The sequence below is a fragment of the Nycticebus coucang genome, chromosome 2, assembly GCF_027406575.1.
Source record: "Nycticebus coucang isolate mNycCou1 chromosome 2, mNycCou1.pri, whole genome shotgun sequence".
In the NCBI taxonomy this organism is placed as follows: Eukaryota; Metazoa; Chordata; class Mammalia; order Primates; family Lorisidae; genus Nycticebus; species Nycticebus coucang.
This window is the reverse complement of record NC_069781.1, coordinates 144,899,198-144,924,966: the sequence shown is the minus strand read 5'-3', so window position 1 is coordinate 144,924,966 and position 25,769 is coordinate 144,899,198. Positions and strand designations below refer to the sequence as shown.

Below are 25,769 nucleotides of genomic sequence, written 5' to 3'. Positions count from 1 at the left end.
AAGAATGTAAAAAAAAATTCAGGTTTTTCCCAATAGCTTTTAGTCAAGGAGAGACAGAGATGGTTGAAATGAAGGGTGGTGAGACTAGGGGTAGATGGGTATCATTTATTTTGAAAGAGGATTCACGGTTTTAAAAGCAAAAGAGAGCTGAAGACAATATGTACTTTCCCTGAGGGTTTTTTAAAAACCCACTAATTTATAAACAAGAGAAAAAGTTGTACTAGGAAAAAAAAGCTGCATTAATATCTTTAAATGACAGCATGGGATTCAAATGGGCACAAACTCCTACAGCCCTGCTTGGGGGTATGTTCACCTGTTTTTTCTGCTGTCTGTTGCTCAGGAGCTGCTTGAGGTACCAGTCGCTGTTCTGGGGCTGCAGGCCTCGCAGGCCCAGGGCCGGTGACTGCAGGGCCTTGAGCAAGGCCAGCGCGGCTCCCTGCTCCAAAGCTAGGTTGATGTTTGCTAATGCAGAAATTGCTGACCAGGAAAAAAGACAAAAACTTGTGAAAAAAATGACATTAATGAAATGGCCTAGAATATTTTTCCTCCCCCCCAAACCAATCTCTATTCCTTATAAGGGAAATACAACTCAAGAGAGCCTTTTTTCTGTAGTATCTCAGAAGCATTAAGATCTTGGGATTAGAAAACAACCTTAAAATCACCAAATGCAGGGGTGACTGTTCATCAGCTTTCCTATAGCCCTAGGCCACCCCCTGGGCCTACTTAAAGCCTTCCAGATGCAAATAACTTGGCACCACTATGGGCAGCAACACTAGAGCCACCAACCAGATCAAAAGGATGTCTATATTCCCTCTAAATGCCAAGTAGTCCAGATTATGCTTATAGACCACTAAAGAGGAGAAAGTATCTCCCACAGCGATTTACTACAAAGGTGATAAGTGAGACTCTGTCCCCTACCCCCCCAAAATGTATTAGATTGAAAGTCAAAATCAGATAATTTCTAATTAAAAATTAAATCAGAATCATAATTACTTAATTACTTTCAGTTTCCCTTTTCTTTTTGGAGACAGAGTCTCACTCTGTTGCCCTTAGTAGAGTGCTGTGGTGTCACAGGTCACAGCAACCTCAAACTCTTGGGCTTAAGTGATACTCTTGCCTCAGCCTCCCAAGTAGCTGGGGCTATAGCTGTCTGCCACAACTCCGGGCTATTTTTTTTTTTTTTGGTGTTGTTGTAGTTGTCAGCAGGCAGGGCCGGGTTTGAACCCACCAGCCACGATGTATGTGGCCAGCGCCCTAACCACTAAGCAACAGGTGCCAAGCCCAGTTTTCCAATATTATTTATTTATTTTTTATTATTAAATCATAGCTATGTACATTAATGTGATCATGGGGCACCATACACTGATTTTATAGACCGTTTGACACATTTTCATCACACTGGTTAACATAACCTTCCCGGCATTTTCTTAGTTATTGTGTTAAGACATTTATAGTCTACATTTACTAAGTTTCACATGTACCCTTGTAAGATGCACCACAGGTGTGATCCCACCAATCACCCTCCCTCTGCCCATCCTTCCCCCCTCCCTCCCCTCCTTCTCCCCCTTCCAATTTTTAAAGGAGAAGATGCCTCCCTCCACCATTGCCCAAGGACAAACATCTGATTTTATCACCAAAGTAGCAAAAAGAAATAAAAACTAAAAATCAAATATCTGGGGCATAGCAGTAACATTTCAATTCTAGATGTTTTTATTAGTAAAAAACAAAATAAATAAGCTATTAAAAAAAAATCAAAATAGCCCAAAGGAGAATAAAGTCTCAAATAAACTAGAAAATGGGAGATGAGGGCAATGGGAAAGAGAATTAAAAAAAAAAAAAAAAAATCAACAAAACCAAGAGGTAAAAGGAAGAAAGAGTTAAAAAAAAAAAAAATGCTGTAGATTTATGGTTTCACTGCAGGCTCCTCAGAGACTGCTTGTTTCTTCCTCATAATTATGCCTTATAACCACATCAAGGTGGTGACTTCTTAAGCCCTGGTCACGGGTCTATATGACTGTTAGCCAACTAACCGTTCATCCCTCAACATTTTCTGAGACCCTACTATATGCTGGAAATATACAGTAGATGAAACAAATATCCCCATCCTCATGTAGCTTTCGAAGTAGCTGGGGATAGAAATAAAATACAGGTAACAGCTGTATCTTCTCTAGGTATGCACCATAAAATTTCAGTATCTATCTACAAAAGCATCTACATCAGTCATGCTTTTTCTAGAAGAGTAAACTTGCCACCTTAAATATGTAAATGAATATTTACTAACATTGCAAAGATGATAAAGTTCACATTATTTAAACATTTCTTCCACTGAAATTTAATTATCTAACTCTAACTTTGCCTATTCTACTTAACAAAAAATAACATAAAACCCTTTTCTCTAACTACTGGCCTATGCTTTTTTCTGGGGCAGTGTTAATGACCTTATTGCTGGTCTCGAGGGCTGTGCAAAGAATCTTACATTAATTACTAAAATTACATTAAGACAATTCCATTACAATTGTAATGGATGTAATAGAATGGAATATTTCAATACAATTACATTAAGACACAGGAAAGTCCCTATGTTTTCCTGGCATATAACTTTCCCTTGCTTCCAACTTTTTCTACATTTAGGAAAAGACTGTGCCTCTGTAAGGAATTCTGCGTATCCTTACCCTCTTTATCTATCTTAAGAATCCCAGTGAAGGTTCATGTAACTGAAAACCTACTCAAACTCTAAGCAAAGTCATCATTCCTTTCTTTATCCTACAGCTGCTTCTAGTGCCCCTTTGGTACCTGTTCTAATCAAGCTGCCCTAAAATTATTCATTTGGATGTCTATCTTCTCCCACTGTACTGAAAGTTATTTGAGGGAATTGTTATCATTTTGCTCTTCTAACCACATAAGAATATGAACAGAACATTTTAAGAACATATTCATATTGCTTTTTAAATGTATATAACTAATATATAATTATCAAGGTAAAGGTATAAAATCCCAAACAATATAGTAGAAAAAAAATCCCTTAGTAAAACAAAACTGATTTTATGTGGTCTGTGCAACAAGAAACACACTGAACTTTCTTCTCACAAGGAGAATGAAGGATGGGGATGCTCCAGTTTTTATGTGCTGATGTTTAAGTTCACACAGATTCAGGACAAGGTACCACTGATACCTGAATGGAAGGTCACTCAAGAAATCAGAAGGTCATTATCCTCAAAGAACTAGCATGCAGCAGAATACAACACCATATGCTATGGAGCTTGTAAAATCTTGTAAATTCTTTCTACTTATCAAGAGTTGAACTATTAAAGAACTACTGAACTATTTGAACTATGAAAATTCAAATGAGAAATTAAGAGCTCCACATGACTGATGAGAGCAATGATTACTATACTATTATTACCCTGAGCAAAACAAGATCAACACAGGCCTAACTGATTTAAATCAAACTGATTAGGTCTTTGGGTGACTCTAAACCAGTGCTAAGAATTACAAGGCCTTCGAAGAAGCAGTGTAAGTAATCTCTACATCTTTACATTTATAAAGATGTCAGAAATAAAGAGCAAGCAATGCAAGATGATACATAATTAAGTACAAAATTGTGGTAGTTAGCCTATTAATACTGTTGGAGATTTGAAAGACAAGTATATCCGTGAACTGGGACAGGCACTGAGGTGAACCCTGAACTGGATCTTGAATAGTGGATACAATTTGGATTAGGTAAGAAATGAGGCACAGGGCATTACAGTGAGGTGACTACATGACTAACAAGACAGTAATGCTCATATTTATTGAGTAGTTACTAAATATCAGGAAATGTATATACATTATCTCAATTAGCCACTTTACTCCTCTGCTGCAGATGTCCAATGTCACACAGCCATTAACAAGTGGACATGAGGTCAAATCCTAGGTCTATACCACTTCGGAACCAGACTCTTCAAATGTCAGGAAATGCACAGACTCCTAAGCAAATGAGTTTCTGGAGTAGTAATCATAAAATATTATATGAAGTAGGCTAGGGATCTACATTTTGTCTGGCAACAAATAAGGAGTCAATGAAGGTTCTTCAGCAAAGAAATGGCTGAAGAACAAAAATGATACTTTCAAGAAATTAATTTGTTCAAAACAAAAATGATACTTTCAAGAAATTAATTTTTCAAAAGTGTCCAATGCATATACAAAAATCAATTAAAAGTATAATCTCCTTTTTGTTTAAATGCATTTTGAAAGACATATAAAATGTCAACAGTGGCTATTTCTAAGTGATGGGGTCTAATTTGTTGTTTATTATTTATTTCTGGATAGCTTATATTATTCTTTAAAAGAAAAATAAAACCATAATGTTTCTTTAAAAATAGGCAAATGACTTTTTCTAAAGTGTGTAATATAGGGTGCAAAAGTGAAGCTGGAGTCAAAAAGACCAGCCCCTACTGCAGAGGACAATAACTGACACAGAGGCATAGGGATACAAATCTACTCATGTCTAAAATATACTGGAGGCAGAGCATCATGGCGGACGGGAAGGACGTTTAGCTCAGCTCTCCTGGAACAACAGGTGAGAGTGAATGGGCTAGGTCATTCCCAGCGTGGAATATTGGTGTGGAGTGGCAGTTCGGGGTGTGCAGCAAGGTGGCGGTTTGCTGGATTTGAAGTATAATCTACAGTTGCAGAGACTGCCAGGAAAAGGTTCTGTCCCACTACAGCAACTGCAGGCGACAACCAGACCCACCACGGAGGATTGCAGTTCCCAGTTTGTGGGGAAACTAGGTAAAATATACTTACTATTGACTTTGTTTATATTGCCTTGAATCTCAGCTTGAGTGAGCAGTTCCTCATAAACATCCCTTTCTCTCTCAGAGTTTTCTGTCTGAAAATGAGTAAAAAGTGTAATTAAGTTAGCTCAAGTGTCTAAGAAGACCACAGAAACGTATCTATGCTCCTCTCTCACAATAGCAGAATTGAGCATAGTATGAGTGTGAATTAAAATCTTTTATAATCCCCACTACTTGGGAGGCTGAGGTGGGAAGATCACTTGAGCCCAGGAGTTCAAGACCAGTCCTGGCCAACACAGTGAAACCCCCATCTCAAAAAGATAAACAATCCTTTATAAAGAGCAAAGCAGAATGCTAAATGACTAAAAAGCAGATCTATTTTTCTTTTTAGACAGTCTCACTTTGTCTCCCCACGTAGAGTGCTATGGCGTCATAGCTCACGGTAACCTCAAATTCTTCGGTTCGAGCGATCCTCTTGCCTCAGCCTCCTGAGTAGCTGGGACTACACATACCCGCCACAATACCTGGCTAGTTTTTCTATTTTTATTAGAGATGGGGCCTGGCTCTTGCTCAGGCTGATCTCAAACTCCTGAGCTCAGACAATCCACCTGCCTCAGCCTCTCAGAGAGATAGGATTACAGTTGTGAGCCACTATGCCCAGCCAGCAGATCCACTTGTTAATAATGAGTGCAGAGGTTCTTGTTGGCAAGAGGAAGCACAGAATTATACCTGCTTTATTCACTTAGAAAACCGCACATTCTTGCCCCAAACCTGAGCAGAATGGCAACATATAGGTCCATAGTCTTGGAGCCCCTCACTGGTGACATAGGCAGAGGCATGGCAGCAGCATCTTGTCTGCAGGCCAGTTTAGCACCTATCTTGGGGGTTAAGATCCCTGGTCTATGATGTAAAATACAAAGAATGTTTTGAGAGTGAGCTTGTCTTCATTTTTGCCAAGTGGATACATGCCCAAAGAATTGAGAGTTTTAATCACTAATTTTAACAAGGAGCAAATATGTTTTATGTAAAGTTTTTTTGTGTGTGTTTGTGTCTTGTTTTGTTTTTTGTTAGACAGGGTCTCTGTCTCCCAGGATAGAGTACGGTGGTGTCATCATAGTTCGCAGCAACTTCAAACTCCTGGGCTCAAGGGATCTTCCAGCTTCAGCCTCCCAAGTAGCTAGTACTATAGGTGCCACCATCAGACCCAACTAATTTGTATTTTTTTTTTTTTGGAGATGGAGTTCTCACTATGTTACCCAGGCTGGTCTTGAACTCCTCACTTGAAGGGATACTCGCACCTCAACTTTCCAAAGTGCTGGACTCCAGGTATAAGTCATGTGCATCCTACTACATATGAAGTCTTAAATGAAACTCTTATCATCATTTTTTTTCAGGTCAGAATCATTTAGCTAACTTCCTATAACCTGTAACAACAGTACACAATAGTTCAACCTAGAGAATCTGGCAAAGGATAAAGACTAATATTTGGAAATAATCTTTCTGAAGGATACTATTGATTTTTAATGGCTATACTGCAGAACTTTATTTGTACAAAATTCAAGGAGAAAGTAGAGGTCAAAATGGAGTCTAGGCCAGGCTTAGTGGCTCATGCCTGTAATTCCAGCACTTTGGGAGGCCTAAAAGGGAGGTTCACTTGAGGTCAGGAGTTCAAGGACAGCCTGGGAAAGAATGAGACCCCCCCATCCCTACAAAAAATAGAACTAGCCAGGCGCTGTGGTGCACACCTGTAGTCCCTACTAATGAAGAGGCTGAGGCAGGAGGAGGATCACTTGAACCTAGGAGTCTGAGGTTGCAGTGAGCTATGCTGATACCACTGCTCTCTAGAATGGGCAACAGAGTGAGACTAGATCATTAAAAAGAGAGAGAAAGAGAGAGAGAGAGAGAAGTCTAAAATCAAAAAGACACTGTTTTATTTGTATTTATTTATTTATTTTGAGACAGAGTCTTAACTCTGTCGCCCTGATATAGTGCTATGGTATCACTGTAGCTCATAGCAACTTCGAAGTCTTGGGCTCACAAGTAGCTGGGACTACAGGTATGTGCCACCTCTCTTAGCTAGTTTTTCTATTTTTTAGTAGAGATGGGGTCTGGCTCTTGCTCAGGCTGGTCTCTTGAGCTCAAGCAATCCACCCTACCTTGTCCTCCCAGAGTGCTAGGATTACAGGCGTAAGCCACCTCACATGGACCTCAAAAGATACTATTTAATGTAATTTATATGAAATTCTAAAAAGGAAAACTATAGTAATTGAAAACAGATTGATAGCTGCCTGAAGTCAGAGGTAGGGATGGGTGGGGCAGATATTCACTGCAAAAGAGCACCAAAGAACTTTCTTGGGAGATGGTTAAATAACCATATACATTTATCAAAACTCAGACTGTACACTTAAACTGGGTAAATTTTATTGTATGTAAATTATACCTCAATAAAACTGACTTTAAAATGGAGTCATAATCAAATTACAAAACAATATAAATTAGAAAGAATAGATGTTCCATTTTTACCCTGTTTTTAGCATTTGTCATTTTGTCTTGCTTGGCCTGGTAAAGTATATCCTGGTAAGTGGACGCCAAGGGCTCTTCAAGATTTACAAGCATGGCATTAGGATTTTTCAAAGCTGCAAACGTGTCCACCGGAATTCTACGGTCAATAGCTTCATTGATAGCAATAACAGCAGCATGTACTTAAAAAAAAAAAATCAAGGACAGAACACTGAAATTATATAAAGGAGGTACATCACTCACACAAAACAACATTGCAACAGCTATAACAGAGAGAGGTTCTTTTCATAAATGGAGAAACTACACAGGGATGGAAGAATGGCTCCCTGGGCCCTAGGAGTCTGGTCTCTTCCTTACGATGTACAAATTCAGTGCAGCTTCCCCTGTGATCCGTATCTGGGATGCTGAATTTGGAATCTCAGAGGGAAATATTCATAAGAGTCTTGGAAGTAGCATTTACTGTGGAGGTGTTCATACTTAATTACCAACTAAGTATCTTGAGAAAATAAGAAACTAAGTTGCTGAATTGTAAGACTGTCTTCATGTTTTTTCTTCAATTGAAATTAATCACTTATTCCCAAATAACAATAGCATAGAAGATTATAGTAATATTTACAACTACACCTACGGACTTAATCACTCTAGTATTAATTATTGGAAATGGTGGCAAAATCACATCTGAACCCACAAAACACTTCTCTTCTTACATGCAGCTTCATCTACTGAGAGCTCGTTAGCCAGGATCCCCCCAATCTTGCTGAAGGCAGGCATCTGGATCCCATACTTCTCCAGCTCCGTCTTCATGTTGTTGATCTCTTCTTCTGCAGAAGAGAATTAGGACCCAGTCAAGCAAGGTCTTTCTGTAACTCAGACAAGGAAATAGATTCTTTAATGACAAAATGGGATAAAATGGCATGTACGTCTGAGGGTTGTTGTAAGGACTTAATGAGATAATACATGGAAAGCACTTAACACAGTACCTGGCCATAGAACACATTCAATGAACATTAACCATTATTATTATTATTATTATCATCATCATCATCATCATCAAGGACATAAACAATAGCTATCATCATCATCAAGGACATAAACAATAGCTATAAAGGGAGAAGGCCTTATAGAAATAGTTTTTAAAACTGCTACTCCCGGGTGGCACCTGTAGCTCAAGGAGTAGGATGCCAGCCCCATATACCGGAGGTGGCGGGTTCAAACCCCGCCCTGGCCAAAAACTGCAAATAAATAAATAAAAAGTGAATTAAAAAAAAATTGCTACTACCCCCGACATTTCCTACAATGAACTTATAAATGGAACAGATTTAACAGGAGCTCAATAACAAGCAAATAACAAATTATTCAGTTGTCCTAGTCTTTATAATCCATATCACTATCTGCTCTTCAACAATTTCATTTCTAAGACAGAAAGCCAAATGATAAAGAAATCACCACATAATGTTTGGCCCTTGCCCCAGATTTGGTGAACAACTTCCCTAGAAGGAAAAATATCATAGATAAAAGCTTTATTACCACAATGTTTAAACTCCCAGGCCTAGAAAATAATCACCAGTTTCAAAGATTTGAATCTACCTTACCCCTAACCTAAGTGTCCCACTCTTCAAGTACCTCCCAAACAGAAACATCCAAACAAAGTAAGATGTTAAATATTGTCACCTTTGTATCATCTCACTCCCCTACTCTCCCCCTTAATTTGCTCACAATAGGTCCTTGCTGAAAAGGAAAAAGATTATAAAGTTTTTTCAACATACCTGAGCATTTAATGTTAACATGATTGTATGTTAATGTTACTTCCAATTTACATACAGGAAAACTGAGACTAATCATGCCTACATTATGAGTGAAAGAACAGAGCCTGAAAGTCCATGTTTAGTGTTCTTTCCACCACACTCGGAGAAGCAGGTTACTGTCTTTCTTCTGTCTCCATCGTCAGAGTACTTTTAAAGTGCTAGAACTAAAAAATTGGTACTATCGACTCTCTAGGCATTTCTTGCCAAGTTTGTACTCCTTACCTGTGAAGTCAACCTTCCCATATAGGTCTTGAATCTGAGGAGCAAGGCCTAGTTTGAACAGGTACAAACTGGAAAACACAATGTGCAAAAGAGTAAGGGCTCCCAGCTGCACCTTGCTGTTGTTTTATGCTCTGTTTCATCAACATAAAGAGGATAGTGGAGATGCTCTGAACACAGACCTCGCTCTGCAGTTAGAACGCCTCACCTCAGAGGCTTTTTTAGTTTCACATAACATTGTCTTAAGGCAGTGGTTCTCAACCTTCCTAATGCTGCAACCCTTTAATACAGTTCCTGTGGGTCACGACCCACAGGTTGAGAACTGCTATCTTAAGTAGTCACACAATATAATGCAAACCCATGGGAGGAATCAGTAAACAACAATTCAAATCCCAATTCTGGCATAAATTCAATGTGTACTTATATGTTAACATTAATGTTAATATAATTAATATTAGTCAAGTCTCTTCATTTCTGTTTACTCTTCTGTGATCAGTAAGTTTTATGTAACAAGACATTTTTTAAAAGTGTGATAAAGCAGCACCTATAGCTCAAGGAGTAGGGTGCCAGCCCCATATATGGGAGGTGGCGGGTTCAAACCCGGCCCTGGCCAAAAACTGTAAAAAGTGTCATAAAAATGGCTCAGCAAATCTTACCTAAACCAAAATCATATTACTGATGAAAAGGTTTAATCCGGGTAAATCTAAAAGTTTTAAATAAAGCATATATTATGTATTTTTGCTCTTTAGATTAAAAAATAAATCTACTAGATGCTAAGTTCCAAGAAGGCCAGGATAATATAAGTCTTACTCACCAATGTCTACCTAGAGCCTAGATTATATTAATAAATATTAATCAATACTTCACAGATGGATAATTAAATGTCCATAACGCTGTGTCAGTTTAAGTGGATTCTAAAGCCCTAGAACAGTGGTTCTCAACCTTCCTAATGGCACGAGCCTTTAATACAGTTCCTGTGGGACACAACCCACAGGTTGAGAACCACTACCCTAGAAGATCAGAATCAATACATTAGAAAATACCAGACGGGAACTTTACAGAGATTGACATGAGTAAGACACTGACAGTCTTACAGTAAGGAAATATAAACTATATAAGAAACAAAGCATAGAAAAGTAATAGAGTGGTCTACAGTTTTTACAGGTAATCCATAAACCTTGTATTGAAAGACTTGGGGCAGAACCCCCCACTCAGCCCGGAGCTCTGACCACCCCAATCAACCGCAAGAGACGTCGCTTGATGCAAAAACGCAAGAGGATTTTTATTCCAGTATACTGGGACTTGATTGACTCACAACTCTTTTAGGAGCCAAGAAGTCAAGCCCCGCACAGCAGTTTTTTACAAGCTTATAAAGGCAAAAACTAAAAAGTAGGCGGGAATAGCAGACATGCCAGGGGCTCTAATAAAGTAAGAGAGAATACACACAGCTGGGACTCTAAATAGATAAGAAGAACTCTAGTTCACTATTCAACTGTCTTAAGACTAACAGTCAAATATTTGCTGCAGCTCCTGGGGCTATCTCCTGGAACAGTTACAAAAGGTCACATTCCTAAGGTAGGGAGTGAGAAGTGGTCACATTCTCATGGTAATATTTTCTTTCAGTATCATCTAAATACTTACATCCATCAAGCAAACGGCATTCACAGAACTGACTAGAATTTAACCCAGGCATCCTCAAACTTTTTAAACAGGGGGACAATTCACTGTCCCTCAGATCATTGGAGGGCCAGACTATAGTTTAAAAAAAAAAAAAACTATGAACAAATTCCTATGCACACTGCACATATCTTATTTTGAAATAAAAAACAAAACGGGAACGAATGCAATTCACACCGCTTCATGTGGCCCGCGGGCCGCAGTTTGAGGACGCCTGATTTAACCTGTTTATAATAAACCCAAATGCATAATATAAAACAAAAAACACACTGGGTATTCTGAAACACATTAGAAGTAATACATCCAGGCCAGGCATGGTAACTTACACTGGAAACTCCAGCACTTTGAGAAGCTGAGGCAGGAAAATTGCTTCAGGCCAGGACTTCAGGACCTGCTTGGGTAGTGAGACCCCATTTCTACAAAAACATTTAAAATTTAGCTGGGTGTGATGGTGTGCTCCCATAGACTCAGCTACATGGGAAGCTAAGGCAGGAGGAGCACTTGAGCCCCGGAGTGTGAGACTGCAGTGAATTATGATCATGCCACTCTACTCCAGCCTGGGTTACAGACAGAGACTTTGTAACCGAAAAAATAATTTATACATCCACAACAGCTAATCATTTTCTCAGAGCAGTTCAAGTATAAATCATATATATAATTAAGTCCTTTTGTTCTTTAGGATAAAAACTCAAGATGGTACTACAGGCAGTCCCCAGTTATGAATGAAATAGGTTTTGTAAGTTTGCTTTAATTTTTTTTTGCTGTTTTGGCTGGGGCTGGGTTTGAACCCACTACCTCTGGCATGTGGGGCCGGCGCCCTATTCCTTTGAGCCACAGGCGCCACCCCTGTAGGTTTGCTTTTAAGTTGAATTTGTATGTAAGTTGCAAAAGGTACATTTACCCATTACCTGTCATAGCCTCTGTCCATAAGTGTGAGTCATACACCAGTCAGATGTTTGTAACTTGAGGATTTACTGTAATAGCTTCCATTAGTATGTTTGAATTTTATGTAAGTCGGATGTTTGTAACTCAGGGACTGCCTATATATGAAGTTCCTCTCTCAGAATATTTTAAATCTATTCAAAAAATTTTCTAAAGCAAAATAATAACTTTTATACATGAAAAAGGGAAAAATACATAAGATGTTCCCTTATGTATTTTCCCCCATAATATAGCCTACCTGCATTCTAACTAAGTAATATTTTTCTCTAAAAATTTCTCCTTCTTTTATTCCTATTTGGAAATAACAAAGAAGTTGTCATGCTTTTAGGTTCAGGCATGTCACTTTCAATGGTAGGTTGTTATCATTGGCTGATTTAAAAAGTAGAGGATAAGATAACACAGGAGCATCATCTTTCTTTCATCTTTATTAGGTAGTTATTAGGACTATTTTAAGGAGATACTGGAACTCTGAATGGATTCAAAATAGACACTTAGGTCCTCCTACCAGATTCATAGTACTTAGCCTCACACCTGAAACTTAGAAACTCTAATGGTAAACAAATTCTTTAATCTTTTTTCCTGTTCTCCCAGGCCAACTAGTAGGTGCCTATAATTTCAGCCTGTAACTGAGCTTAGATTTCTTTTTCTTTTCCTTTTTTCTTATTTAAGCTGCGCTTTGCTTTTTAACAATGGGAAGAAGTAAACTATGTTAACCTATCTGTATTCCAATTATCTTCACTAAATAACAGAGTAACTAGAAATCACTATGCTAATCTCAATACCACAGGTGATTAGAAACAGAATGCAGTGCAGGAACACAGTCCCTTACCTAAATTCTTTGGGCCAGATATGTTTGACTGTAGAATTTCTCAAATATTAGGAAAGTTTTACAGTGTAGAATTTCTCAGATATTTGAAGAGTTTTAGGCCCCTCTGCCTACTTGCCCTGGTAATGGGGAACTTGCTGTCTATTGTGAAGTATCCTGCTTTATAAACTTCCTTATTCTGTAAGCCTGTCTTTCCCTTCCTCAATAAATTTTTTTTAATAGCAAGCATGAAACAAATACTTTAACAGTGCATTTTAAAAGTAGAATTTCTTAGATGCTGGAAGGGTGTTTTTTTGTTTGTTTGTTTTTTGAGACAGAGCCTCAAGCTGTCACCCTGGGTAGAGTGCCATGGTGTTACAGCTCACAGCAACCTCCAACTCCTGGGCTCATTAAGCGATTCTCTTGCCTCAGCCTCCCAAGTAGCTAGGACTACAGGCACCTGCCACAATGCCTGGCTATATTTTGGTTGTAGTTGTCATTGTTGTTTGGCAGCCCCCGGCTGGATTCAAATCCACCAGCTCTGGTGTATGTGGCTGGCACATTAGCCACTTGAGCTACAGGTGCCAAGCCGGAAGGGCTTTATAGTATTATAAAAATGCTCCCAGCATGCCATAGGGCAGTATCCCCAATCAAATACATTTTCTGAGAAACATGCAAATAATCATAGTAAGTAGATTAATATTCTAAATAACCTCAATTATCAGGTTTTGGCAATGAATAAGCTTGTACCAAACTTAAACTCAACTTTCAGAGATTTTAGATTTCTTTTTTTTAATTTAGAATATGAGATTACAGGGCGGCGCCTGTGGCTCAGTGGGTAAGGCGCCGGCCCCATATACCGAGGGTGGCGGGTTCAAACCCGGCCCCGGCCAAACTGCAACCAAAAAATAGCCGGGCGTTGTGGCGGGCACCTGTAGTCCCAGCTACTCGGGAGGCTGAGGCAAGAGAATCGCTTAAGCCCAGGAGTTGGAGGTTGCTGTGAGCTGTGTGAGGCCACGGCACTCTACCGAGGGCCATAAAGTGAGACTCTGTCTCTACAAAAAAAAAAAAAAAATATATATATATATATATATAAAAAAAAAATAGAATATGAGATTACAGACCTATTTAACCCCCAAATCAGTTCTTAGAATAATAAAACACCAGGGGAAGTGAAAAGAAAGCATACAAATATATTCAAAATAATGGAGAATTGGGGACTTATCTAAGAATGGAATGTTATCTAAAAAGTAATTTAGTATAACTGAAATAAAATCGCCATCTCTGGAATACTGCCAATCAAGATTACAATAAAAAAGGCAGGAGAACATAGAGAGATCATGCCTCTGTCACTAGTGATCAAAAGGAGGTGGTGCCTAACCCAATACAAGGAAGTGAGGAACCTGTGGACACTGCTGTGTTTCTAGAGCAGTGGTTCTCAACCTGTGGGTCGCAACCCACAGGAACTGTATTAAAGGGCCGCGACATTAGAAAGGTTGAGGACCACTGTTCTAGAGGCTCAGTTATAAATACATTCCCTGTATCTTCAAATGTTGCCAACTACCCTTCAGGAAAACACTATAAGAAAAAAACCATAAATCATGAATCAGAACACATTGCTGTATGTACACTTTCTAAGCACAAGACTGCATATTCAAGAGAAACAGAAAACAATAGTGGACTTCCTCTCTTTCTCATTCTGACTCCATCATCTTAAAGGCAGAGTTAATTCTTCAGTTCTATCAGAGAATGCAATGGTCAGGAACTAGGTTATGTTGCAGAGAGTAGCGGCTACAGTACCAGCAGATAATTCTGCCAATTTAGCATTAGCACCTGCCAAGTGCCTTCTCAAGATAAATCAGCACAGACAGAGCTCATGTAACATGAAGTCCATCACAATACTCAGAGCTAATAGTACATTCTCAACATAAGATATTCACCAGTCCTCAGCTATATTCATTCTTTTGTATGTTTCACACTGATCCCACTAATACCAAAGACCTAGTACATGTTTAATCAAGCAAATGGAGATGATAGGCTTCCTAGATTATAGGAATGATTATATTATACATACATTCACACATGTAATTAAGCTTTTTAAGCAAAAAGGATGCTATATCAAAAGAGCAGCCCAAGCAAAGAAATCTCATATTCCTATCCCACTCAAGTCTGCCATCTTGTCCTTTGGTCCTATGGCCATTAAGTAAATTTGCTGAAATGCTATACTATATATAATACATGGGCAGAGCACCCAAATGTGAAAATCCAAAATCCAAAATGCTCTGAAACCTGAAATTTTTTAAACACCATGATGACGCTCAAGGAAAATGTTCATTGAAGCTTTTCGGATTTCATATTTGGGGTGCTCAACTGGTAAGCATAATGCAAAAATTCCAAAATCTGTAAAAATCTAGTATCTGAAACATTTCTGGTCCCAAGCATTTTGGATAAGGGATACTCATCCTGTATAAGCATCAACTTCCATCCCATCCCATCCTCCCTCCAGACATACCACCCTTTCCTTCCAACTCAGTACACTGTTGCTTCTAGGAACCTGAAATTAAGTCATATTGCAAATGTGCCATGAAACTGTGCAAAGAATAATACATACTGTTTCAGTTCCTATTAACATATTTGTATTGGTAAAAAAAAAAAAAAAAAACAATTCAATGAGTGAACAAATGGCTTATCAATGGCAAGGACTGGCCAGGCATGGTGGCTCAGGCCTATAACCCTAGCGCTCTGGAAGGCCAAAGCAGGAGGATTCCTTGAGCTCATGAGTTTGAGACCAGCCTGAGCAAGAGCAAGACACTCTCTCTACTAAAAACAGAAAGATTAGTCCGACATTTTGGTAAGGGGCTATAGTCCCTGGTATTGAGGCCAAAGCAAGAAGATTGCTTGAACCTAGGAGTTTGAGGTCGCTGTGAGCTAAAATGACACTATGACACTCTAGCCTGGGCAACAGAGTGAGACTGTCCCCCCAACTAAAAGGGGGTACGGGAGCTAAGAACCTAGATGACTATTTAAAAGACCAAACCCCTAGTGAAATGCATAGTTCAGAGAAACCCTGTTTCAATAATGAAAGATTATATAACATAGTTTAGAATCAAATTATCTGCTATTATGGGAATAAATAAATCCCTTCTACAGACAGCCGTTTTTCACTATTTTGTTAGGATAATAGTATTCTATCCTATTTAAAGATTCTAAAACTAATAAAAAAAAACTTTTTATCTTACACCAAGGATAAAAAGCTGCATACTCCCTTGTGGCTGCAGCAACCTCGATTTGGATCAGAGTCACGGCACCAAAAAAAAAAAAAAAGAAAGAAAAGAAAAGCTACATACTCAATTCAGATAGTATTCCTACACTGCTTATTTTACCAAGAAAATACGTTTACCTGAGTGCATGGATACAGTAAATACATCTTGGCATGTTTTTTCGATCATAGATGTCTGTAGTTTCTGGGTAAAAAATCTAGAGAGAAATAAAAGAAGCAAAATATCCATCCACTGCTTTTATTTGACATTCACCAATCATCAACAATACAAATAAAACTATGGAAAATCAGAGAAAATTGTTGGTATTCAGCAAATAATTTCATTAGGGTGAACAGACGTTTACCTTAAGTATTCCAAGGAATAAAATGCTGTAACAGAATGAAAAGTACTATACTCAGAAAATCTCTATTTGATTAACGCACTGAATTTCATTAGGTGTGTGAAGGTAATTTACTTATTTCAGACCCAGCTACAGGCAAATGAAACCCAAGCTTAAATCAGTGGTAAGTGCATGAGGCTTAAGAACCATATCTTCCTAGTCCTATCTGCCATGCCTAGATGGAGTAAAAACAATGAACATTTACTAAGTGCTTTAGTTTGGACAAATTACATTTAGACATTGAAAAAAACTACAAAATATTAATATGTGCTATAATGCTGGGGGGAAGTGGGAAGTCATACACATGACGTAGCTAAACAGAGGATGTATACAGGATGGGATAAACAAGTGCTAGTACAGAGGGTGTATATGGGAGTGGGGCAGACAAGTACTTCCTTGGTAGCACTTACCACAATCAATCATTTGTATTTATCTGTGTGGCGATTCCAACAGACTACAAGTCACAGGAAGGCAGGGAGTGAGGGACTAGGTCTATGTTATTCACTGCTGTACCTTCAATACCAAGGAACAGGGTCATGGAAGAAGCTCTGTATTTGATAAGCTAATGAATGAGGTAGGATAGGAACAGAATAGCCTTGTTTTTCAAGACCTGTTCTCACAGTAACGTGGCACCATACAATTCAACCTGTCATTGAGGGAAATAGGGACAACAGTAGATTGGAGAAATAAAACATTGAATAATAAGGTGCTAAAAACGTACAGAACACAGCGTGGATGCAGAGAGAAGGGAACACTTCTACACTGCTGGTGGGAATGCAAGCTAATATGACCTTTTTGGCAAGAAGTTTGGAGAATATTCAAGGAACTAAAAGTAGACCAACCAGTCGATCCTGCAATTCCGCTACTAGGTATATACCCAGAGAATCAAAAATCATTTTACAACAAAGACATTTGCACTAGAATGTTTACTGCAGCCCAATTCACAATTGCCAAGACATGGAAACAGCCCAAGTGCCCATCAACCCATGAATAGATTAACAAATTGTGGTATATGTATACCATGGAATACTATGTATACTATGCAGCCATAAAAAGATGGAGACTTGGGGCGGTGCCTGTGGTTCAGTTGGTAAGGCGCCAGCCCCATATACTGAGGGTGGCGGGTTCAAACCCGGCCCCGACTGAACTGCAACCAAAAAATAGCTGGGTGTTGTGGTGGGTGCCTGTAGTCCCAGCTACTTGGGAGGCTGAGGCAAGAGAATCGCCTCAGCCCAGGAGTTGGAGGTTGCTGTGAGTCCTGTGACATCACGGCACTCTACCGAGGGCGGTAAAGTGAGACTCTTGTCTCTACAAAAAAAAAAAAAAAAAAGATCAGTGTAACCTGGCTTATTGTACCCTCAATGAATCCCCAACAATAAAAAAAAAAAGATGGAGACTTCACATCTTTATCTGGATGGAGCTGGAATATATTCTTCTTAGTAAAGTATCTCAAGAATGGGGAAAAAAGTATCCAATGTACTCAATACTACTATGAAATCAATATATAATCATTCATATGAATGGTAAAACATATCTATAGTCCAGAAAGTAGAAGGGAAGAGGACAGAGAGGAGAGGGGAGGGCGGAGATGAGAGGAGGAAGGGTATTCGGGGGGAACCTCACCTAATGTGCATTATGCAATGGTACATTTCAAAACTATTAAGAAAAGAGTATAATTGTCTTACCACAACAAATAAGTAAGCGAGGTAATGGATGTGTTAATCAGTTCAATGTAAGCATTTCACATTATATATCAAATCAGTACATTGAACCCCATAAATGCATCAATGTACACAGTTATAATTTATAAAAACAAAAACAGAAAACAAGCTTGGTCCCCATAGCACAGTGGTTATGGCACCAGCCACATGCACCGAGGGTGGCAGGTTCGAACTCGGCCCCGGCCAGCTAAACAACAATAACAACTGCAACCAAAATATAGCCGGGCATTGTGGCGGGCGCCTCCCTTCTTGGGAGGCTGAGGCAAGAGAATCACTTAAGCCCAAGAGTTTGAGGTTGCTGTGAGCTGTGATGCCATAGCACTCTACTGAGGGCAACACAGTGAGACTCTGCTTCAAAACCAAACAAACAACAAGAACAACAAGAACAACAACAACAAAAAAAAAAAAAAACAGAAACACACAAAAAAAGGTAAAAAAGATTAAAACGTACAGAACACATTTCTAGAAGTAATAGAAAAATAAGCTTGGGTGGGTAAGATGAGATCAGATTATCATGGGCACTGTAACAGTCAGACAAGTTTGAACTTGGTAAGTAGGACATGAAGAAGTATCCTAGCTTTAGAGCTAAGGATTAAAACAGAGCTTCAGGAAGATCCCACTGGAGACAGAACACAGATACGCTGAATGACGAAGAGTGCTGAAGAGGCAGTCTGGGAGGCTGTCTTGACAGCAGATGGATAAATGGAGAAGGCTTGCAAAATTACTCTGCTTAGGAGTCCAAGGTTATCTGCAAGTTTTGAGACTGGGTAACTGAGAAAATGGTGACATGGTACCATTTACTACAGAGAAGGGGAAGTTCACTTGACCAAAAGATAGAATTAATTTTAGATATGAAAAATTCTAGGTAACAATTGAATTGGTCTAGTAGCCAATTGAAGATACTATCTCTTATAGAAAAGAGTCTTGAGAATAACTGAAACCATAAGAATGGAAAAAATATGGTTGATGCCCATAGCCCAATGAGTAGGGCACCAGCCACATACACTGAAGTTGGTGGGTTCGAGGCCTGCCCAGGCCTGCTAAACAGCAATGACAACTGCAACCAAAAAATAGCTGGGCGTTGAGGCGGATGCCTGTAGTCCCAACTACTTGGGAGGCTGAGGCAAAAGAATCGCTTAAGGCCAACGGTTTGAGGTTGCTGTGAGCTGTGATGCCCCAGCGCTCTACTGAGGGCAACACAGAGAGACTGTCCCACACACACAAAAAAAAATCAAAATCGAAGTCAGAAAATATTTCAGAGAAAAGGTATCTAAAAGTACCAATTATATGAGGCAAGAGAATCATCTAAGCCCAAGAGTTTGAGGTTGCTGTGAGCTGTGATGCCATAGCACTCTACCCAGGGCGACATAATGAAACTCTGTCTCAAAAAAAAAAAAAAAATCAATAAACACTATCTATATATTGTCAATCATATATCATACATTATAGGCAACAATACATTTTTAAGCTAAGTATCTTTAGTTCATATTACTCAGAAGTAATCAGTAGAGTAGACATCACAAGGTGTATAGCCATGATTACCATGTTGTCCCTGAAAGCCGTTAGTAAACTCTATGTTAATTGCCATTGTGGTCCAGGACAATACCCTACTGTTAGTAAATAAAAAATGTAACAAAATTCTATCATTAACAAAGCATTTTGTAGTAACAATATTACTAGCAGTAGAAGATATTAATAAGACTCTTAGTGCCATTCAAAAGTGGTTAAATTATCATTGCCTACTGGCAACAGACTATGTCAAAAACAGGAATAGGAAATTACATTACAAATTACCTAATAGGTGTATTATATGGTATTTTATACTGTATAGTATTTTTTTTTTTTTTGTGATTTTTGGCCGGGGCTGGGTTTGAACCCGCCACCTCCGGCATATGGGACCAGCGCCCTACTCCTTGAGCCACAGGCACCGCCCTATACTGTATAGTATTTTATACTACATAAAAACCAGAAACCGGAAGTTACAGGTGCGCAGTACAATATTTTATACAATATAGTACTTTATACTATATAAAAAACAGAAACAGTATAATATTTTATACTGTATAGTATTTTATACTATATAAAAAAAAAGCAGGACCAGGAAGTTACAGATGCACAGAAAGGCTAAACAGCTGTAAACTCAACATACTGCATTTCATGACCTTTGGGAGGCCTAATTCTCAAACATACCAGTGGCAAGGAAGAGAACTTCAGCACTTGCTCTGAAATAGAGGACAAAGCTAGTCTCCTGCAAGGACTCAGCTCTGGATTTAAGTCAATTCAACAACTATGTAAGCAACAAGAGAGCTTGACACTATGTAAATACCAAATATTCATGTATAAAGTGGTTTTAGCCACCATCTGATATTTTATATTTTATAAAAGTATTTTATACTTTTAAAAAACCTTTCTTTGATTACACAAATCTGGACTCAATAAGAAAGAATAAAGAAAATAAAAATCACCCCTATTCCCATCACATAGACACAAAAGCCATATCTCTTTACAGACTTTTGCAGTTTTTTTTTTTTTTTGACCGGGGCCAGTGCCCTACTCCTTTGAGCCACAGGTGGCACCCTCTCTTTACAGACTTTTCCCAAGAATATTCAGTTTATTTTTACATAAAACTAGAGGTCTCTTCTTAGCCAGAACACAAACTCTTATAATCTCAAACTGTCTTCATCCCCTGCCACTTACTATATCAAAGACAACTTCCTCTATTTATATAGGTTAATAACCTATGTTTGTTTTTAGAAACAGAGTCTTACTTTATCATCCTTGGTAGAGTGATGTGGCATCACAGCTCACAGCAACCTCCGACTCCTGGACTTTAGGTGATTCTCTAGCCTCAGTCTCTCGAGCAGCTGGGTTTACAGGCGACTGCCCGGTTATTTTTTTGTTGCAGTTTGGCCAGGGCCAGGTTCCAACTCGCCACCTTTGGTATATGGGGTCCGCGCCCTACTCACTGAGCCAAAGTGCTGCCCTGTTTGTGTGTTTTTGAGACAGAGTCTCACTTTGTTGCCCTTGGTAGAATGCCATGGCGTCATAGCTCACAGCAACCTCAAAGTCTTGGGCTCAAGCAATTCTCTTGCCTTAGCTTCCTCAGAGACTAGGACTACAGGAGCCCACCACAATGTCCAGCTAGATTAATAACCTTTTAAATGATACTAGTATTTGACAGCTATAATAATACCCCGAGTGAAGAAACATGTAGTTTTCTATCATAAGTAATACTTTTATATATACTGTATCTTTTTGTGTTTGTCTGATTGATATTTTTTAGGAGGGGAATAGTGGAATTCTTAGGTCAAACGACATGGAGAAAAAAAGAAAATCAATCAATCAGTGCATGCTTCTGAGAGTGACAATGAAACATGGCCTTTATGGCAGGAGGGAAATTGGAGGAGGAGTCTCACTGCCAGCAGCAATAAACACATGCCTGAGCTAACACTCAAGCTGCACACTCCCACATCAAAACTACAGCCATCTCCAAAACCAGATACAGGAAGTAATGTCATTATATTGCTTCTACAATTTGAGCTTTTGTTAGGATATAAACGTATATCTTGGGGTTAAAGGAAAGGGGAAAGAGAGAGCAAAGGGGCAAGAAACAGCATGGCATCCCAAAGAAAGCAAGCTTGACTCCACAATTTAGAATATAAAACAACCCTTCATACTATATACTCTCCACAGATTTCTAAAATATTTCTTGTGTTTCCTAAAGTCAATTTTTATTTTATTTATTTATTTATTTAGAGACAGAGTCTTACTATATCGCCCTCAGTAGAGTGTTAGAGTGCTGTGGTGTCACAGCTCACAGCAACCTCAAACTCCTGGGCTTAAGCGATTCTCTTGCCTCAGCCTCCCAGTAGTTGGGACTATAGGTGCCCGCCACAATGCCCGGCTATTTTATTTTTGTTGTTGTTGCAGTTGTCGTTATTCTTTAGCTGGCCCAGGCTGGGTTTGAACTCGCCAGCCTCGGTGTACGTGGCGGGTGCTATAACCACTGTGCTACAGGTGCCAAGCCCCTAAAGTCAAATTTTAATGTAACAACTTTGTGAATAAGTCAAACCACTGAATTTGTACACTTTAAAATGGCCAATCTCATAGTATGTGAATTCTACTCAAGGAAATAGAGCTGAACGTAAGCTGTGATCTGACAGGGTATAAGTGCATATCATCCTGGGGAGTTTCTCTGGGGTGATGTGAGATGGATATGAAGGACAGAGCAGAAAAAGACAAAACTGTTTCCCAAAACAGATAGAAGAGAGCTCTCCAGTGTTAAAAAAAAAAAAAATTAAAGCGTCTCAGAATAATTGTATAGGTAGAATAAGAACTGCTATGCCAAAATAGCCAGAAGATGACTTTACCTTAGGCAATCCAATGTCGTCCATGGCATTCAACCACTGAATCACATTATCAGTGTGTCTAAAGTGGAGGCCAGTTGCCTAGAACAAATAAAAAAACCATTAGGTGTTGGTAGTCATATTGACACAAATACTAAATAAAAACTCTCCTTGCAAAAGCCCCTGTGCCACATTCCAATCCCAAAATGCCACGCCCACATCTTAGTTCCGCCCACTTAGGAACCGCCCAGAAAAACTTCATGTGAAGTGTGTTTCACAGAACAATCAAATCATTTTGTAATCAAATCATCTAGGATTCAATCCCTGATGTGGCCATGGAGTTTCCCACCTGGAATACCTACGTGCTACGTTGTGAAGAGTAAATGAGACCGTGCACAAAGAGCACCCGGCGTAAGCTGAGCATAGAAGGTGCAGAACAGCAGATAGTATCAAGTACTTCAGTCAGGACTCTCACACTCACACAGAAAAAAACCCTTTCCTTCCAAACTATTTTTTTTCCTGCTACTTTTGAGCAAGATTTACTCTCAAGAGGGGTACAAAGGTCAGACTTTAATTGTTGCTGCCAAGTTTCCACTTTCCTTTACTATCTTGCCTCTGTCTACAAAACCATCAGAGTTGTCTTCAGAATAACCATTTAAAACAACATGCAAGTCTTTGCTTTTGATTAAGAAAAGTCTCTATTTAAGGCCAGGGCACAGTGGCTCACATCTGTAATTCTAGCACTCTGGGAGGTCAAAGTGGGTGGACTGCCTGAGCTCACAGGTTTGAGACCAGCCTGAGCCAGAGGGAGACCTCATTTCTAAAAATAGCCAGGCGCCCCTAGTCCCAGCTATTTGGGAAGGCTGAGACAAGAGAATTGCTTGAGCCAAAGAGTTTGAGGTTATCATGAGCTATGACGCCATGGCACTCTACCAAAGGGCGACAAAGTGAGACTCCTGTCTCAAAAAAAAAAAGAAAAAAGGAAAAAAAGAAAAGTCTCTATTTAGGATGCTGATTTTGGCTAAAGACCTACTTCTTCCATGTTTCCCTCTGAATTTAAAGGTAAAATATAAAATCTTCTTTTGACACTGAAGCAGCCTTACTTGGGTCTGAGTTTTGGCCCGGTTCTTATAGTAGAACACCCTTACACTATCTTTCACATTCATCCTCTAGAAGAGCTCACAGGCAAGCTCTCTAGAAGAACTATGCAGACATCAGAATTTGGTCCTTGTCAACATCCCAACTTAGCTAAGCAGTCGTCGTCATCGTCTTCTTTTTGTTTTTTAGGGCCCTATCATTTATCTCAATTTTCATGCAATTGGATCAGTTTCCCATTGTAGCATGAACTCCAATATTGCAGGGTAATTTTTTCCCCTAAGGTTGCCAGCAAATCTCAGAGCTTGGTGAAAATCATATTCCCCTAGTTATTGCTTCTACCTTCTAAACAATAAAAAAAGCTGGCTCGGTGCCTATAGCTCAAGTGGCTAAGGCGCCAGCCACATACACCAGAGCTGGTGGGTTTGAAAACAGCCTGGGCCTGCCAAATAACAATGACAACTGCAAACAAAAAATAGCCAGGCATTGTGGCGGGCGCCTGTAGTCACAGCTACTTGGGAGACTGAGGCAAGAGAATCGCTTAAGCACAGTAGTTGGAAGTTGCTGTGAACTGTGACACCACAGCACTCTACCCAGGGCAGCATAGTGAGACTCTTGTCTCAAAAAAAAAAAAAAGAATAAAACTCAGAGTATTGAGTTGTTTTCAAGACTATGAAAATTGCTGTATACACACCATAAGAATTCTACCAGAAATACAGACAGCCCAGGTTTCTTTACTATTATATTTTGACTCTGCAGTAATTTCTCCATCCTGTGAGACATTTTAAAGGTTAATATTTTGTTAGAAAAAACACACCTTATACATTCTCTCAGTAACTCTCACACAAAATAATGTATGTAACCTTCTCTCTCAAATTTACAGGAATCTGAGTACCAAGTCAGGAAGGACTCACCTTGTATCTGGTCTGCTCTCGATCATAGATTTTTTTCAGGGACACCACTTTGGGAGAGAAGAAGTTTCCTAATTTGGCAAGGTAGACGCCATTCCTAAGCCCTTCCTCTAGTTCCGTGGTGGGAGGCAGATCTTCCCCCAGGCAAGCTTCCATCCACCTGCACAAAAGGAGAGAGGATAATGAAAAAAGAGAAGGGGAGGTCAGACTGTTCCTGAGAGAGAGTAAGCTTTATTTCCTCTCTCCGTGGAGAAGTATAGTCAAACACAGCAATACTCTTTAAGATCAGCTCCACATACATCTTTCCCTGGCTCAGTCAGATCTCAGAGGCAGGGAACCTGGGAAAATTCCTGAGCATGAATACCACCTCTTTCTACCCTCCTTCTTTCTACTGCAGCAACAGGACCAGCTGGCTCCCCAAACCCTGACTGCCCCACAAACTTCAGACCCTTCTCCTTAGTCCTACTCTTTGGGAAGTCCTAAGAAAAACCATACATAACAGAAGCTACTGTCTTAACTGTTCAGAAGCTTAAATTTGTTGCTGATATTCTCTTCCAGTTTCAGAATTTAGAATCCACAGTGAATTTCTATATTTAGGTTTTAATGTTGTTTGAGAGTTATCAAAACAAAGTCAATTAGCTAAAATACTGAAAGAAACTCCTATGGAAGCAAGAAACAGTGAATTCTTTTGTGTTTTTCACAGGTAGGGGGAGAGGAAAGGAAAAGAAAATTGTACTTTTCCCCTCAAATACTTCTCATGAAATTTCAGGGAAGCTTAAGATAAAACAACAAAGGAAAGTTTAGTTGTATTTTCTACCAACAGAAACATAGGTAACAGAAAATCATTTATGGCCATGGTTTTAAACCACTTTTGAGCCACAGAGTCCTTTGAAGTTCTGGAAAGCTAAAAATTCTTTCCCCAGATATATATACATATATTTAAGGTTTACATATAACTTCAGAGATTTCAATGACTTTATGAACCCCAGATTAAAAACCCCTAATTTAGAATTATTCCACTCAAAATTGACAAGACTGATATTATTTTCATATTCTTCACTAAACTAGAAAAGAAAACTACCAAAACGCTAGATGTTGCCTGGTTTGTTTTACCAAAATGATAAATCTTTGAAAAGGCAAACATAAAAAGGGCTCAAGATACAGCAAACTGAAATAAAAATGAGATTTACTGCCACATTAAAATCAAACATTTATGTTTATTAATATATAGAAATTTAAAATACAAATAAAACTAGAAGAAACATTGGAATGTTCCATATACATACACACATG

The 25,769-nt window shown here is 39.0% G+C and overlaps 1 protein-coding gene across 1 annotated transcript in view; it reads right to left on the bottom strand.

Moving 5' to 3' along the window:
* Positions 1-25,769, bottom strand: part of IQGAP1 (IQ motif containing GTPase activating protein 1) — a 131,982-nt gene that overhangs the window by 65,289 nt on the left and 40,924 nt on the right. The window contains exons 3-10 of the mRNA XM_053582066.1: positions 24,480-24,636; positions 22,495-22,572; positions 16,144-16,220; positions 9,323-9,390; positions 8,003-8,116; positions 7,299-7,477; positions 4,786-4,870; positions 314-477 (exon numbers count right to left, since the gene is read on the bottom strand). Of these exons, the coding sequence (XP_053438041.1) occupies positions 314-477; positions 4,786-4,870; positions 7,299-7,477; positions 8,003-8,116; positions 9,323-9,390; positions 16,144-16,220; positions 22,495-22,572; positions 24,480-24,636 (922 nt within the window). The remainder of the gene's footprint in view (positions 1-313; positions 478-4,785; positions 4,871-7,298; positions 7,478-8,002; positions 8,117-9,322; positions 9,391-16,143; positions 16,221-22,494; positions 22,573-24,479; positions 24,637-25,769) is intronic.